The sequence below is a fragment of the Stegodyphus dumicola genome, chromosome 3, assembly GCF_044657685.1.
Source record: "Stegodyphus dumicola isolate Sdum_Otavi_A_Nest chromosome 3, ASM4465768v1".
Taxonomy (NCBI): Eukaryota; Metazoa; Arthropoda; class Arachnida; order Araneae; family Eresidae; genus Stegodyphus; species Stegodyphus dumicola.
In genome coordinates, this window is record NC_140770.1 from 141,123,875 (window position 1) to 141,142,825 (window position 18,951).

General features: G+C 34.2%; 1 protein-coding gene across 8 annotated transcripts in view; it reads right to left on the bottom strand.

Annotated features, from left to right (window-relative positions):
* LOC118197630 (potassium voltage-gated channel protein Shaw-like) overlaps window positions 1–18,951 on the bottom strand; it is an 834,105-nt gene that overhangs the window by 49,764 nt on the left and 765,390 nt on the right. For all 8 annotated transcript variants that reach the window (XM_085813378.1, XM_085813379.1, XM_085813380.1 and 5 more), the window contains one exon: window positions 12,864–13,393. In XM_085813378.1, coding sequence (XP_085669504.1) covers window positions 12,864–13,393 — 530 coding nt within the window. The remainder of the gene's footprint in view (window positions 1–12,863; window positions 13,394–18,951) is intronic.

Here is an 18,951-nt window from a genome sequence, read left to right on the forward strand (position 1 = left end):
ACCGATTGAAAGCTGTCTGTGCTTGCTATATCCGTCGATTTATGTTTTGTAAAATAAAAACAGAGAACGTTTTTATTTTACAAAAAATCATCAGTCCTTTGAAAAAGAGGAAGAAACGAAATAATATTTAAACAAAGTAGAAAAGGAGATGCATATATAATATATAAATATGTATTTCTTTTAATTTGCCTCGGACCGGCAAATTAAAATTCTATCTGAGGGCCGGATAGAACATTTCGCTGGCCGGAGTAGTCCCGAGGGACGTAGTTTGTCCATCCCTGCGTTAGGCTATACGTAAACTTCATTAACTTTAGTTTGTTCATTATCTTTGATTTAAAGCCAAAGCTACTGGTTTCTGTAAGCACGAGTTTGTACCATCTGTTAAACTGTATTTGGAAGAGTCCTTTTCCTGTCCTGCGGTACTTAACAAGATATAGCGATAATTCGCATATTGTCTTTTAGAGTTTTGGATGCAATTTATGTTACCGAAGAACACCGAACTCTACAGTATGATTCCAAATCACAACCATTCTTCTATTTCAAAGCAGTTTAAATTTTTTTCTTGCTGTGTTGTTATTGTTAAAGGAAGTTTTAATACTTGCAATACCGTGCACCTTCCCATATGTATAAAGTATGGTTATATATTAAGAAAGGGAAAAGGAGTGAGTTTTATTGCAAACATAGATTTTGAGGAACGTTACATTAAGCAAGTTTTTGAAAACGGAGTTTTGATTTTTCTGGCATGTATCACCTCTTATCGGTAAAGTCGATAATAAACAATGAATCGCAATCCAGGTATTTAGGTTGTAGAGACATTAGGTATTTTTTGGAAGCAGGCAAGATGAAAAATGAGCAATCACCTTCACCGCGAATCGAACCACGGACCTCTGGAATACCAGCCCAGCGTGCAGAACCACTACACAACGAAGGCAGGAGAAATACCTTATATACTATATAAGGAATTATTGTTAAAGGAAGTTTTAATACTTGCAATACCGTGCACCTTCCCATATGTATAAAGTATGGTTATATATTAAGAAAGGGAAAAGGAGTGAGTTTTATTGCAAACATAGATTTTGAGGAACGTTACATTAAGCAAGTTTTTGAAAACGGAGTTTTGATTTTTCTGGCATGTATCACCTCTTATCGGTAAAGTCGATAATAAACAATGAATCGCAATCCAGGTATTTAGGTTGTAGAGACATTAGGTATTTTTTGGAAGTAGGCAAGATGAAAAATGAGCAATCACCTTCATCGGGAATCGAACCACGGACCTCTGGAATACCAGCCCAGCGTGCAGAACCACTACACAACGAAGGCAGGAGAAATACCTTATATACTATATAAGGTATCAGTATCAGGAGTGTCAGGTCAGGTCAGGTCAGGTCAGGTCAGAACTTTAGGCTATGAGTATCGTACTACCTAAAGTACATGACTCATTCTATGAATTAATCCATTTAAGGCATTAGGAATTGGAGATTTTTTTATTCTTGAAGAAGTATGGAATTTTTTAGTTCTAATAGTCTTGAGTTGTATTTCAAGATGTTACTGAAGTAGGCACTGGGCACATGATCCCTAACCAGGATGGTGATTGGTGGGAGCGAGAAAAGCTTGTATTTTCATAATTTGCAGTATTTTTAGATATATATACAAATATTTACATAACAGATGCTTGGAATTAAATACTAACTGTGACGAGGTCACATTGAATTAATTATTTACTACGTTTTGGCAATATTTAGATATTTGCATCAGATTCCTTTGGTGACAATTTCATTTTTTTCGCCAACTTGTGTTGTAAGGTGAGGAACAGATTTCATCAGACAACTGTTGTAAGCGGAGGAAAGTATTGCATCAGACAACTGTTGTAAGCGGAGGAAAGTATTGCGTCAGACAACTAGCGTCTTCACTTCTGTTTGCCTGGGTAGCTGAAGGTATTTTGCGATTGGTTGCCTTCTGACGCTGGATCTTTTTTCATTGGGCGGCAAAACTTAACTGTGGAACTTTATAAAAGGCGGTATTTTTTGTCTACCAGGAGGGAGGAGAAGGAGGAGATTGTGAAGGTGCGAGATGGAGATGCTGCATAGAGAAAGACAGTAAGAGTGGGGTAAAATGCAAACTTTCGGGAGTTTATCGTGCAAGCTTTCTTTGGTCTCCCAGTATGTATGAAAGAAGCGAGTTTCTTTCTCTTTGATGTTGTAGCTGCAAAATTTAAGCTAATCTCCTTTTTTTTTTCCGGGCTTGGCATTTTCGCCCGGCATCCCGATGAAGAGTACCTGCATGTGTTTGAGCTGATATACACCAAGTCTTCGAAGGGCTGTGTGAAAGAATTGATCTATCCTTTTTTTTTTTTTTTTTGTTCTCAGTGAGGAGGCCTCATATCGTCATGTGACATACCGGATTAAAAAAAAAGGAATATCTCTTCAGTATTGTTAGTATCCAATAAAGCAAGAATTAAATCTGTTTTCACGTGTTTGTCACTCTCTCGTCACGGCGGGCTATAGACCTGGATCTTGTCCTGGGGTAAGTTGCCACTATATTCCTGTTTATCATAACATGTGACATATACGTTTGCCACCACAACCAACGAAATAATTATTACCACACTTGGTGCCACGCCCAACCGTTTCGTGTGCTGTGGCAATTACATTAACGTTGCATTGAACTGTATCTATTCCAAGACTGTATTTAAAGCAGTTGTATTTATGAATGTATTTAAAGTGAATATAGCTTGTATTAATCACATGAATGATTAAATTCTAACTGAATGTATTTAAGATGAATATAGATTGTATTAATCACATGAATGATTCAAAGTCTAACTTAAGTCTTATGCTGCAGTGGTAAATTTGTTTGATATTATATTTTTTATTTGTATTATATATATGATTTTTAGTATATGCCTTTATTAGGCAAAAATTTGCATATTTATCATATGTGTCATTTCATAGAATGTTATTTTGTTTAATTGAGTATGCCTAAGACACGACAACAATCTCCTGAACAAATGGAAACTAAAACATTCACATTTAATATTGCATCATTTTCTGGTGATCCTGATACCGTTCGCTGGTTCACTAGCCAGATTAAAGAATATAAAACTCTTAATAATTGGAATGATAAAGTTGCACTATTATATCTGAAAAGTAAACTTGTTGGTGCTGCACAGCAGTTCTTTGCAGAATCGCCTGCTTGTCAAAATGTTACTTCCCTAGACGAGGCTTGTGAAAAACTGATAAATTTCTTTTCGCAGGATTCTAACTCTTCATCTAATTTAATTGCTTTCCAGACCATTCAGCTGTTACCTGGTGAGTCAATGAAAAGCTCATCGCATTGAAACTTTGGCTCATGCTACATACAACCATGTTCAAAATAGCAAAGCATTAAACCAAATAAAATCTTTGCAGTTTCTAGCTGCTTTACCAATAGAACTCAAAGAAAAATTAATTAGTGAATCTACAGATAATTTTGATCAGCTTGTGAATTTAGCTCAGCAACATCATTCTAATTCGCAAAATTTGAAAATAATGCAAACACATTCCATTGCTTTGAATACCAAAGATGATGCTATTGAGAGTTTAAAAAGTCAAGTTGAAAACCTTAGTCTTCAAATTGCATTACAGAATGAAAAATGTCAGTTTTGTAATTTAGATAAGCATCCCTTAAATCAATGTAATGCTATTTTGTTTTTACGGACAAGTAATCCCACACATGCTCAAGATGCAAATGACCACTGTGTAAATTGGATGCAAGAAACTCCCATATGTCCTCCATATCCACTTCCATGCTTATACTGTCATAAATTTGGACATTCAATGTCAGTATGTCGTGCGTATTTGGCGATGTGTAGCCCTCGTCAGAACCCGGTTAGAAGTTCGAGTAACTATGTTAGCAGTCGTCCTAATCTCACTAGACCACAGTTCTATCGCAATAGTACGCGACAAGGTGATAACTCAAATGTTAACAGATTTCCATCTTATAGTCGGAGACCAAATTATTATAATCAGCCAAGATACAGTACCCCTTTAAACGCAAGGGGAGTTCACAAGTAGGTGGCGATGTGACCTCTAATGTTTCAACTAAGTCACCAAAAACCAACTATCATACGAGCAAAGAATCGGAGAGTATTGAAACATATTTAAATAACCAAATGATAATCAGTGGTAAACCCTCGAGTTCTATCAAAGAGTTTTTGCAACAATTTCATGTCAAAAGTAAAAGTAATTGTTTACCTATTGCGCATATAAATAATGTCTTTTCTGATTGTACTCTTCCTTTGATTCATGTAACATTTGGTAAAAATTTGTGCACTTTATTACTTGATTCAGGAAGTTCTGTGTCATTGTTATCAAAAGCTGTGTTTGATACAATAAGATTGGATACTAAAGTTAGATTTTTATCCAGACATGTTCAAATCAAAACTATCAATTCCAATTTACATTTTTCAGCCTGTGCAGAAATATCATTTAAGATAAACAAGCAGCATTTTAAACACGCCTTTTATGTATCTGATGCTTTTCAACAAAATTTTCATGGAATTTTAGGTTATGACTTTTTATCCAAACATGATGTCTTAATATGTGCTAAAAGTGCAGTTGCAAAATTTAATAATTTTGATGTACCTCTAATTAATATGGCTAATGTAAAAAATTATAATTGTAATCCTGTACCTTCAGAATGTTATGCAATTTTGAAACACAAAATTATGTTAGATCCTGGAGAATCGACAATTGCGCACTTAAGAGTCAATAGTCCTCATGCTAACAATCAACCTGTCCTTTTTCAACCAACTGTAAGTAAACATGATATTGAATTGCATCCTGCGATCCACACTCAACGACAATTCCTTCATTACTGTCATCAAAAATATTTGTTCGAACAATGTTCATATAAACAAAAATCAGAAGCTAGGTCAAGTCACATCTGATATTGAATTTGCTGAGACCATACCTGATTCTGTAAATTCGGATACTCCTCAAAATGAGTATTGCAATCTTATAACTCCATCAAAAGAGGTTTTAGAAATAAGGAAACAAGAATTGTTACCAACTGACTTTGATCTTAACCATCTTTCTCCTGAACAAAGGCAGTGTTTATTGGATGTGTTAATCTCTAATTATGCAGCTTTTTCCAAATCTTTAAAATCACTTGGCTACACTGATAGGGTAACCCCACAAATTTGTTTTAGGTCTTCGAATCCCATTAGGACCCTCCCTTTTGAAATTCCTTATTCATTGCAATCCCAAGTTAAAGAAGATCTTCAGGAATTGCAGGAAGCTGGTTTAATTCATCGAAATGTTGCTGAATGGGCTTGTCCCATGCTGTTAGTAAAAAAGAAGCCAGATCCCAAATAATCCACCCAGAACCCTAATAATCCACCCAAATACCGCATGGCTCTTGATTTAAGATTGCTTAATTCTATTATTGAACATTCAACATATCCTCTTCCAAAGATTTCAACGCTTATAAACAACATCTCCACTTACAAGTACTATTCAGTACTTGACTTAAAAAATGCTTATTGGCAAATTAAACTTCCCGATCACTTGCAGGATGTGTTAACATTTACTACACCTTTTGGATCCTTTGCTAATAGAAGGCTAGTTTTTGGCTTAAAGACTGCCGCCAGTACTTTTCAAGCTTTAGTGGATACGCTTATTGATGAACTAAAAATGGACGGCATCGTAGGTGTGCATGCATATCAGGATGATATTGTAATAGATGCTTCTGACTTTGATGATATGATGACTAAGTTGACTGCAGTATTGAAACTTTTATCTAAGTATAACATAACACTGTCTCCTACAAAATGTGTCTTTTTCAAAACAGCTATAGATTATTTAGGATTTCACATCTCTCATAACTTAATTAAACCCATTTCAACTAATATTGCTAAGATCACTAACTTTCAACCACCTAAGACTGTCCGCCAGGTCAGAAAATTTTTAGGCCTTTGTGGTTTCTATAGGCATCTCATACCAAATTATGCCGAACTTACTGATATTTTGACACAATTGACCAGTAAGAAGAATAAATTTAAATGGACTGATGCGCATAGCGTTGCATTTGAGAAACTTCAGCATATATTCTTTTCTGAACCTTTTGTTATCTTACCACAATGGGACAAGGAATTTATACTGAATACTGATGCCAGTGGTCATGCTATTTCAGGAGTTCTTCTGCAGGAACACAACAATGAATTGCATCCTGTGTCATATTATAGTCGAACATTGTCATCATCTGAAAGAAAATACCCAGCTATAAAATTGGAACTTTATGCCATTTATCAGTCTGTTACTGCTTTCAAATCATATTTATATAATCGAAAGTTTACAATTTTGACTGATAGTAAACCTCTGTTGCATTATCAGAAATCTACGTCACCTGCTGACAACACGACTAGGTGGCTTATAGAGTTAAGTGAATATACTTTTGAATTTAAGCACATTCCTGGAAAATTAAATTCTCTAGCTGATTACATGTCACGTATGCAAGATCCTGATCATAATCAGCCAGTGTTGGCTGAAAACTCTGAAGATAACTCATTTATTCTTCCGTTTGTTGAAACAAATCTTGAACGACCCCAAGTGAATGTCCTGGTTTCTTCTGGAGATCCTGCTCATGAAATTTCTGAGTCAACGTTTCTTGCTGAGCAAAGTTCGGATCCTTTTACTTCAGAAATTATCACAATTTTGAAAAATCCTTCCTTGCTTAATGCTACAAAGGTACATAATTTCTTTATTAATGATTCAAGCAAGCTTCTTATGTTTATTTCAAACAAACAAAATAATGCTGAGTTAATTGTTGTTCCACAAGCACTGAAATCTAAAGTGTTAGAAATTTCCCATATATCCCATCTTGGGGTGCAAAAGACTTATGAGATTTTATCGAAACGTTACTTTTGGAAGGGCATGTATAACGACACAAAGAACTTTGTCCTCTCGTGTCATTTATGCAACAAATATAAGTCGTTCACTCCTAAACAAGCACCATATAAAGCCATCAGAATACCTAAGTACCCAAATGACTTTATTTCCATGGATATTGTCGGTCCTATAAGGAATTGTGGCCATGTTCTTACTGTTTTAGATCATTTTTCTAAGCATCTTGCTTTATATCCACTTAAAAATCTCACTGCTGAAACTATCACAGGGCATTTATTACAATATATATCTGTACATGGACGACCGGAAATGATCTTGACTGATTTGGGCACACAATTCACTTCATTAATGTTTGAATGAATTACAAAATCATTAGGTATTAAATTATCTCACTGTACTCCTCAGAGACCGGAATGCAATGCACAAAGTGTACGAGTTAATACTTCAATCAAAACTTCTTTACTTACCCTTCATGAAAAAGGTGTTTCTTTTCAAAATGCATTGTTAATCCATCATAATATTTACAATGGTACTATTCATCCTTCAACAGGCTATTCTCCTAATATTTTGCATTTTGGAAGAAACTTATCTTTAATTTTTGATACATTTCATCCTGATACAAGGCCAGCTCAATTGGATAAATCCCATTATTTGTGTGATCTTCTAACACAGCTGAAATTAACTTATGAACATGCCGATGAGACGCTTGAGCGAAAACAAGTAGAACAAAATACTCGTCAACTGAAAAATGCCAAATTAAGATCATTCAGTATTGATGACGTAGTGTATCTGAAATCTAAGGATACATTTAAACCCAGATTTTCTGGACCATTCTGTATTGTTTCAAAATCAAGTGATATAAACTACACTATTCGAGCACTTGACAATGAGTTTGCTCAACCATTCCAAATTCACATCAATCGCCTTCGGTTAGCTCCAAAAAGATTCTCTCACTTAGTTCAAAATCCACCTCCTGCTCCTCAAGTTACACATCAGTATAATCTAAGAAAAAGACAGCACGTTTAAATTTTCTCGTCTTAACACAGTAGTGGAGAATGTTGATATATATGAAAAGTTATGTATTGTTAAGTAGTGTGTTTATATCTAATTGTACCAAATTTATTCTGTTGCGCCTCTTTTGTTGAATTCTTATGATTGTGCAGGCATAATCATTTGGGTTTAAGGCTTGATCACCCTTAAATATCAATTATAGTTTCAACGACATTGTGCCTAACATATTTAAAATGATTAAAGGTGTTTTATTTTTCAAAATCTCTCTGTATGATGTGATTATAGTTTCTTATTTTATTGTAACGGTTCTCTAATCTTTAGTCACCATGAGATTTTATACGCCCTACTTTTATCTTGAAACTTACATATTTATAGCATGAAACATGTTTTGCATGGAAAGTTGGTATGTGAATTTTGTTTGTTGTATAGCATGAGAAGTATTGTATGTCATGATATATTTAATTTCGTCCAAAGTTTCGATGCATATCAACTTTATTCTAAGGGTTTGTGCTGCTCCCTTTTAGGTGCTAATTCAGAATGTTGGTAATATCTAGCTGCATTGCAATAGCATGAAATAATATATATTAAACTATATTACATGGTGCTACTAAATTACTATAGCATGATATTCTATCACTGTGCATTTGAGGACTCACTGTTAATGCATTTACCACCACAACTGTCTTATGTCTTGTAAGTTAACTTTGTTTACACATGATATTTCTGTGTTTGTGTATCCATATATTCTCTTAAATGCTGAAATCTGTGCAAATAGAACAAAGTGTAGGTTATGAACTATGTGAACAATGTTCAAATTGTTTGACATCTCGACTACTTTTGTGGACTGTGTACTTATTTAACGCACACTTATTATCAATTATGTGCCTGGTTCTTCAATATTTTGGACAAATTATGTGAATGTGCAATGATTATATCACTTATTACTGAGTACACGTGTTAGAGACTGTGCCTGAATACTCAGTACGGTAATTATGCTAAATTTATAGACTTTTTGATATTATGGACTCTAATATTTTTCATGGACTTTTAAAATGAATGCTTACATTACTGTGCGTGATGCACAGAAGACTATCAATTGAACTTTAATCATCTGTGCCAACAGTGTAAAATTGGATTCTTTGCACAATTATCCATATACTTTGGTGTTAAACGATAGCAATGTAACCAAGTGATCTCCATGTTTTACTATGTTAGAAATTGTATGTTTATTTATAGCGCATTTGATTATGTTATTTGTCTGGCATTTGTATACTATGTACTTTTATTTATTATGTAAATAGCAATTTGGGTGTAATATATGTATTTTTAACCAGCACTTTCACATGAATTGGCATGTGTTGATATGAGGCTCCCTCTTAACACTAGGAATGTTCTTCGTGTGCATAGGAATTTTTTTTTTACCCTTTTCTTCCGAAGGAGGGTGGGATATGTGACGAGGTCACATTGAATTAATTATTTACTACGTTATGGCAATATTTAGATATTTGCATCAGATTCCTTTGGTGACAATTTCATTTTTTTCGCCAACTTGTGTTGTAAGGTGAGGAACAGATTTCATCAGACAACTGTTGTAAGCGGAGGAAAGTATTGGGTCAGACAACTAGCGTCTTCACTTCTGTTTGCCTGGATAGCTGAAGGTATTTTGCGATTGGTTGCCTTCTGACGCTGGATCTTTTTTCATTGGGTGGCAAAACTTAACTGTGGAACTTTATAAAAGGCGGTATTTTTTGTCTACCGGGAGGGAGGAGAAGGAGGAGATTGTGAAGGTGCGAGATGAAGATGCTGCATAGAGAAAGACAGTAAGAGTGGGGTAAAATGCAAACTTTTGGGAGTTTATCGTGCAAGCTTTCTTTGGTCTCCCAGTATGTATGAAAGAAGCGAGTTTCTTTCTCTTTGATGTTGTAGCTGCAAAATTTAAGCTAATCTCCTTTTTTTTCCGGGCTTGGCATTTTCGCCCGGCATCCCGATGAAGAGTACCTGCATGTGTTTGAGCTGATATACACCAAGTCTTCGAAGGGCTGTGTGAAAGAATTGATCTATCCTTTTTTTTTTTTTTTGTTCTGAGTGAGGAGGCCTCATATCGTCATGTGACATACCGGATTAAAAAAAGGAATATCTCTTCAGTATTGTTAGTATCCAATAAAGCAAGAATTCAATCTGTTTTCACGTGTTTGTCACTCTCTCGTCACGGCGGGCTATAGACCTGGATCTTGTCCTGGGGTAAGTTGCCACTATATTCCTGTTTATCATAACATGTGACATATACGTTTGCCACCACAACCAACGAAAAAATTATTACCACACTAACATTCTTTGTTAAGTACAAAATTAATATAATGATGTTGCTGATAAAATAGAATATATATGAAAATAAAACTTGATTAAATAGGCGTGGCTGCTATTAGCCAATAAGATGCAGTAAATAAGCTAGAATCATGTCTAAATATCTCTTACTTCAATAAAATTTCAAAGTTCATAAGTATGAAGTAAAAACTTGATTAAATAGGAGAACATAATAAATGATGATGATGATAATTTACAGTTGAGTATATGCAGAATTCACCACCGAACATTGTGATGAATTGTCCGGGGCCGTTTATACGTTTGATCGATGAGATAATCATAATTGCCAATGTTTTGTATAATATTAGAGGGATGGTGTTGCATCTTACTGTAAAATTTATAAACAGTTTTGAGGATTTCTTCATCAATTGTATTTATGTTTAAATCTCTATGTAAGACTTCGTTTCTGACAAACCAAGGAGCACCCAGCATGGTCCTAATAATTTTATTTTGAATGACTTGTAGTTGATTTCTATTTGTTCTTGCAGCTGCAGCCCAGACAGGTGCTCCATACAACATGACAGGTCGAATAAGCTGTAAGTAGATAATTCTTTTGGTGTTGATGCTGAGTTTGGAGTGACTATTAATGATAGAGTAGACGCTCATGAACGCCTGCATTGTTTTAGTTTTAGTAGCTAGAAGGTGATCTTTAAAGTTAAGTTTGTAGTCAAGGTAGATGCCGAGATATTTGACAGTGTATTCTCTATTTATTGGTTGATTATTTACATAAAGTTGTTCACAGACCGGTCTTCTAGTAGTTCTTCTGAATATTATGTTGTTACTTTTATGCGGATTAATTTTGATTTTCCATTTTTTCAGCCAATCTTAGATATTGTCAACAGCATGTTGTAGCTTATGTTGAGCATGATAAGGGTTGATAGATATAGAAAAAATTGCTGTGTCATCAGCATATTGAGCAAGCTCAGTGCCTGGGTAGGTAGGGAAGTCATTTGTATAGATAATATATAAATACGAGGCCAAATTTCCTCCAATCAGTAGTGTCCTTACATACTCCCCCTTTTAAAGGGCGACCTGGGTTTTTAGAGGACCCATTCGCCGAATCCTAGCTGTGGAGAACCATCATCCAACATCATTTTTATTTCGGGCGCCACTGTAGAGACATTAGGACTTTTTGGAAGCAAGAGAGATGAAAAATTAGCAACGCCTTCGCCAGGAATCGAGCCACGGACCTCTGAAATACCGGCTGAGTGTGCTGAGCACTGCAACACGAAGGCACGCTAGGAAAGGGGGAGAAATACCTTATATACTCCCCTTTTTAAAGGGCGACTGGGGTTTTTAGGGGACCCAATAGCCAAATCCTGGGTGAAGAGAATCTTCATCCAACACCCTTTTAGTTCGACCGTAGAGACATTATGTATATTTTTGGAAGTAGGCAAGGTGAAAAAGGAGCAATCACTTTTGCGGGAAATCGAACCATGGACTTCTGGAATACCGGCCCAGTGTGCACAACCACTACACAAAGAAAGCAAGCTAGGAAGGCGGAAGAAATACCTTATAAGGTTTCAAATAGTAACAGTACATTTCATTTGAGTTTAAAGTTTGGATAATTTCAGAAAGGTTTATTTTTGAATTATTTATAATCATTGTAACAACGTATTATTTAAATATAGGTCCTTCAGGGTCATTTTCCTCCCCTCAGTTTGCCACGTAACCATGGTAATGACAGCTGCAGAAGATACTCGTGTCCCCTAATTCTTCTTCTTCTTACTTCATTACCGATAAGCGTATTTCACTCCATGAAAAGCGCATGAGTGATGACTGACTTGAATTATAATGTCAGATGCGGTGGAGGACGAATTAATTACATTCGAATTAATTACGAATGCATTACGAATGTAAACGAGGGAGTGTCGAGCAGACATTTTACTCTCTATTTTAAGATCAAAACTATAATAGAATATTTTTAAACATTGTTTATAGCAAGGGAAGGCATTAGAAATTTAGAATATCCAATAACTGCCCTTTTTGCAAAGTTGTGTTGTTAAGGTACCTGAAATAGATTGTTTTTAGTTCTTCCGACTAACGCTATATGAGATATATATGCTTTGAGGTATGATAGCATGATACAAAAGGCTTTAAGGGAATGACGCTTGGTTGGTGCTGTAGTTTGACGAAGGAAAAATATTGTCATTATCTTACGTAGAGCTTCATTTGCCTATTGGTAGTAATTTTTGCCTTAGCCAGTGATTATGTAGGTGTCAAATCTGCTATAAAATTATTTTGGCATAAACAGATCATCACTTAAACAATAATTGTATGTAATTCAGAATACATTATGTAATTAAAATAGAATTTTATGTAATTCAGAATAAACATAGTTTATACAATTCTATTTTTGCTGTAAATTAGCATTTCGTTCCATTCACCAATTTGTAACTGTAATAAACAAGTATTCACTATAAAGTAAATAAGATATATATAACTAAAATGTCGGGTAGTCCAAGGTAAACAAACTCAAAGCAAGCAATGGTTTCCCACGTTTGCTTCGGTTTACCTTGGGACACCCCATATAATCGCCACAAAATAGTTAATGGACTATACTTAAAAGATGTAAAGTTATACTAAAATGAGAGTTATATTTACCTGTTTTACTACTATAATCCTTGAGCGCAGCAGGGTGATGATGTTTGATAGCATTCATTCTTCTGTGATGAAGACCACCACCAGCTGCACCGGCTGGCCTCAAGGGCCTAACTCTCACTTGTTCCACGGGTAATACCCGCCTTCTTTGTTTAGGCAGCTTCTCGCGAGCTTGAGTGTGCGAATAGAACATAGTAAAATTGGATACGATCACAGGAACGGGTAGAGCGATTGTAAGCACACCAGCCAATGCACAAAGAGCACCAACAAGCATGCCAACGTATGTTCTAGGCACCATGTCCCCATAGCCCACAGTTGTCATCGTGACGATAGCCCACCATAGGCCTTCTGGTATGCTGGTAAAGTCATTGTTAGGATTAGCTTGTAAACGTTCGGCGTAATAGACAAGAGAGGCGAAAATCACAATGCCGAGGACAAGGAAGAAGACGAGAAGGAACAACTCTTTGGCGCTCGCTTGGAATGTATGGATGAGGATCTTCAGTCCACGAGAGTGCCTTGTCAATTTGAATAACCTATAGCAAATGAAGAAATTTGTGAGTATAACATTTCTTCATACCGAAAAGCTGTATTTTCCGATATTTTGATTATTTGAAAATATTAGGTAATATACTTTGGATATACTTAGAACATGTTCAAGACTTCATGCCTGCTATGTTAGGATACTTACATTGCGGAAAAAAGGGGGGCGGACAGTTCTGTATCTCCCCTTCTACTGGGCATATTGACGAAATTCAAATTGTCTTTTTCATGTCTCGAAAACGCGACTTAGGATATATATTAGATTTAGCATTATTCTAACACAAAAGGTATTTTGACACAAAATTGGTCTTTTTCTGAAATAACATATCAATTGTTCTCGTATTTCAATTCTACGACTCAAATTATACCTAGATGTTAAATTTTGTAATTTTTGGTAAGACATTTTAGGAGAAATTTAAAAATTGATCTTGGCGAATTTTTTCAGTTTGTGCCAAGAATTATTCACTTGGTGGAGTTCTTAATTTATAATAACCTACTTACTTTCCTTTTTTTCATTTATATTCTTTCAAATAATTTAACAAACTGCATAAATCACATTTTCGTTATTATCGCTTATATTAAATACGCCAAATTTCAAAACGAGCCAAAATTTAAATTCACGTACATCTTAGAAAATTTTGAATATAAAAACTCTATTTTTTTGCAGATATGCTTAAAAATACATCTACTTTAAGATGATGTTAAAATTTCATAGGTTATAATACACATTTTTTTTCGAAAAATTTATAAAAACATTTAATAATAGACTTAAAAAAATAATAACATGCGAATTATATTTGGGTTAACCCTAAATTTCGAATTCTGGAAGAAGGGATCAAGAAATTAAGGTAAACTCTAGCCTTGGTAAATAAAAACAAAAACACACGCCAAACATTCTGTGCATTCTTACACACGAGGAAAGCTGCAATAATACCTATACTGTTAATCGAACTCTGGACGGTTATTCTACGCTACGAGAGTCGACAGCAAGTTGTGGGCCGCCAGATGTCGCTGCTAGTAAAAAACAGGTCTGCCCGACATCCTATATTCTCTGAGTACGGAAGTTGTCGAAAGCGCGTGAAAAAATGTTGCCGCGTCGTCAATCAGGGTTGTCCAGTTGACGTACTAAGTAGACAATGGCTTTATATTTGTTTTCGCCGCTGATTTTTTCATATTTAAACGAAGAATACGGTCGTAGATCTCTGAATCGGTGGCGAATTTATAGAAAATATGTTGATGCTTTTGCTCTGCCAAAAGATGTTTTCATTGCGTATTTCAGATTGCCAAAATTTATAGCTATTTTAATTTGGGATGAACTGAGAGAGTATTTGGAGCCACATTCAGAAAACAAGAACGCAATTTCTACTAAAAGAAAGGTTATACTATTCCTGAAATTATAGATATAAGTTGTAATTGTACGCTTTAAAAATGTAGAAGATAATAAGTTTATCAAGCACATAAACCTTCTTCATTTAATACAAATATAGACATCCGATAGGCTTCCACTCGATTTATGTGCAGCAAGAATTACGTTTACTTTAAAATCTAACAGTTAAATACCTTACGAATAATACTGTGAACAAAAAAATGTCGTTCATTATTACGCGAAATTCACACTACTGTAAAATAAAAATTAATAATAATAATAATTATAATAATTATAAAACTATAAAATAGATTTATAATATTTTTTCAGTAGTTGTACTACTATTAGTGTGATACTTTTAAAAATAAGTTTTAGCCCAGAGGGGCTATTAATTTCGTTTTGCCATTTTGTAGCGTTTCACGATAAATGGCGTTTCACTTTTCAAATCGTTGCCACCAAGTATTATCGCACTCTATTATATTTAAAGAAATTAAATAGTGAGGAATCTGCAGAATGTATGAATGTTTCTCGCACTGTGATAAAACAACGGTACCTAGAGCCATGAAATTCTGAATAACGTAATCCTTCATCCTAATATAGGCATCTGGAGGCCCAAATTTGGAACTGGGAATTTGTATTACTATCCATTTCATATATCATATTTTGTAAAGTATTTATGGGTTTTTGATTAAGAAACCCAACGATTTCAAAGCGAGCAATGGCAAAAAACATTTTTATCTCTAGCGCGCGAGACTATGTATCGGAAATTCTAAAGATATGCTTTTTTTTTAATTATATGATATTGCTGTTGAATTGTATTTTATGGTTTAAGTGCGAAAAACATGATATTTAATAAATAAAGGTAACACGCAAAACGTTAATAAAACGGCCCTTTGGGAGTAATATAAAATCTGAAGGCTTTCAGATTTTTTTTTTTTTTTTTTTTTTTTTTTTTTGTGTATGTGTGTGTGTGTAATTTTAATACGTTTTAAAACTGGTTTCTAAGTGAGGACTTTCTAAGGAAAACTGGCTCGTATACACGTTACACATGGGGAAAGCCACGAAAACGCCGGCCTACTCGTTTGCGGGATTCGGACCTCGGACCAAACTACCTGCGTTCAGCGACTCTACCACTCGGCGGCTGGTGGGTTTGTTAGCAGAATTATACTGTATTATTATTGTATTATGCTATAAGACTGAGGGTTTGTTCATGGAATAGTACTTTTGTAACCTATTATAGTATTAAAAAATCATTGTTTCTTTGCAAACTTAAAAAAATTAATAAATAAATAATAAAAATACCGTTCATAGCATTCTCATTTTTATATTGTAAAAGAGATATTGATTATTATTAGTTTTCTATTTAAAATGTGTCGAAACGCTGGTTTGATAAGGACTTCAACTGCAGGAGACCTACACTGATTATTTTTACTTTAGTACTTCCATTGTGAAAATATTACTATCTTTTAATTATTTTCACAGAACAAAATCTTTTGAGAAGGAAGAATATTTAAACTGAGCAGTTCTTATATATATACACAGTTAAAATAACAGCAATGTAGTATTGAAAAAAAGGTATTAGTAATTGTGTGACAAAAATTGCAAAACGAATTACTCACACATACAGATAGATTAGTTTAATTTTGGTTATGTATTTTATATTGAAAAAAAAAATTTTTCTTTCATGTTAATTATAGAATAAATTATTTAAAATAAAGCATTTTGATGCGTGTGTGATAATTGAATGCAGGAGCAATCGGCCATACTGTAATAGCGAATGAATTTTATTTCTTTTCCTGAAAGAAATAATTTTCATAGAAAAAGAAAATAAAAAAGGGGAAGAAATATTAAGAAAGAAATATTTTCTTTCTAATTTCTTATTTAAAGAAATATTTTTCGAATAGTAACTGTAAAATAAATTGCGGGAAAACAGTTTTAATGTAAACATGAAAAAAAAAAAAAAAAATCTGAAATGTTTCAGATTTTAAATTACGTCCAAAGGGGCGTCTTTTAACATTTTGTGTGTTACCTTTATTTATTAAAGATCATGTTCCTCGCACTTAAACCATAAGATCCAGTGCAACAGCAATATCGCAAAATAGTTTTAAAACGAGCATATCTTTAGAATTTCCGATACAGAGACTCACGCGCTGGAGATAAAAATGTTTTTTCTGCACAACGTTGCCATTGCTCGCTTTGAAATCCTTGAGTTTGTTAATCAAAAATTCGACAAAGTTTTAAAAAATAGGAAATCGATCATAAAACAAATTTCAAATTTCAAATTTGGTCTTCCACATGCTCATATTCGTTGGAGGATTACGTTATTCAAAATTCGATGACTCTATGTACCGTTATTTTATGACAATGTGAGAAATATACATACATTTACGCAGATTTTCATTATTTAATTTCTTCAAATATAATGCAGGACTCTAACATTTTATGGCAACAGTTTGAAAAGTGAACCGACATTTATCCGTCCGACGCAAAATGCCAAAACGAAACTAATAGTCCTTCGGGATTCAAATCCCTTTGGACTAAAAAAAAAAAAAAAAAAAAAAAAAACTTAGTTTGCTATTAGATTGTAATGTAAATTAATCATATTATAAATTTAAATAATTAAAATTGTTTATTTCTAAAAGGATTTGAAGTAAGCTTAATTCATTTACTCTTATCTATTTACCATTGCTTTCGTGGTATCCCATATCACTCTTTATTTCTTAGCTCTAAATTCCTGCGTTAACTTTCCCATTAAAAAACGAGATTTTCTTTCACATAACACAGCAGCATATTCTACTGCTTGTTGGTCATAATACTGTTTTATGCAATTTTTTTTTTTCGAACTACAAATGCAGCGTGTGAGTTAGTGAAATAATGGAAGAATATTCCTAGAACTTCAGCCAGCGCGCGCTATAAATTTCGTCACTCGTCTGTACTGCGATTGGTCTAAAGCTCCTTGAAGCCTTGTCCCCTTCCAGTAAAGTTAAATGGACCCACCCGCCCTCCAACTGAGGACCACAGAATGGCTTTCTCCGATAAGTTGGGATGGCTGTCCATACCGGTTCTTTTGAGTCAATATTGTTCGCTCAAGATGTAGACAGATCCAGTGATCATAGAATGGAGTCTTTTCATAATCTCTAGTAATAAGTAATGGGGAATCGTATTAGGTTTGGTTTGATCAGATCCGGTCAGATTAGACCTTTTCCCCTTGCATTATGGGAAAACGGAAGCGCAGCATCTTACTAAATGTTAAACACACGTCGTCCTCCAATAAGTTGTTGATGGGAATATACTTCTAAGTGTGTGTGTATGTGTGTGATAGCATGGACGTATTTATGTAATTCTGTCTTTTCTTTGAAACAGTCGGTTTGATATCATAGGGCCAATTGAGTAGTCAGGCAGGATGGCTGTTCCCTTCTTCACACACTAGGGCTATCTGCCTAAGGGGAGGGATGCCTTCGTGGAGGACTTTCTAAGGAAAACTGGCTCGTATACACGTTACACACGGGGAAAACCACGAAAACACCCATGCAGCAAAGGAATTATTTGTATTTTCCTTTTCTTAAAAGCATTGTATATATTTTCCTTTCTTAAAAGCATTATATATATTTTCCTTTTTTAAAAGCATTATATATATTTTCCTGTTTTAAAAGTATTATATATATATATATATTTTCCTTTTTTAAAAATAATTATATATATTTTCCTTTTCGTAACTATTTTAAGCAAACTAAATAATTGGTATAACATAAAATGGTAAAAGAAATGGTAAAAATAGAATTGTAGAAAATACAATGGTAAAAATTCTAAATTCTCAATGAAATTTCCTTTAAAGGAGACATGAATGCTAAAGGCAAAGAATAAATTAAAAAAAAAAATAAATTTGCAGCAAAAAATATGTTATTATGTTCCGTTTGTCTTTTTTTTTTTTTTTTTTTTTTTGAGGCAGTGGGTGCTAAAACGTCACTGAAATGTAACTTTTTATAATAGATTTCTATTTATTATATACATTAAGAGAAGAAACTGAAAATTTAAAATAGATAGCACTAGTTTTGATGAATAAAGTTACAATTTTAGAATTTAATATGAAAACTGTGACTGGAAGTCGAGGGAGAATTTAACGCCCTCTTTCAAGGCCTGAAATACACATCAAAACTTTAAATTCTTACACGAAATCGAAATTCT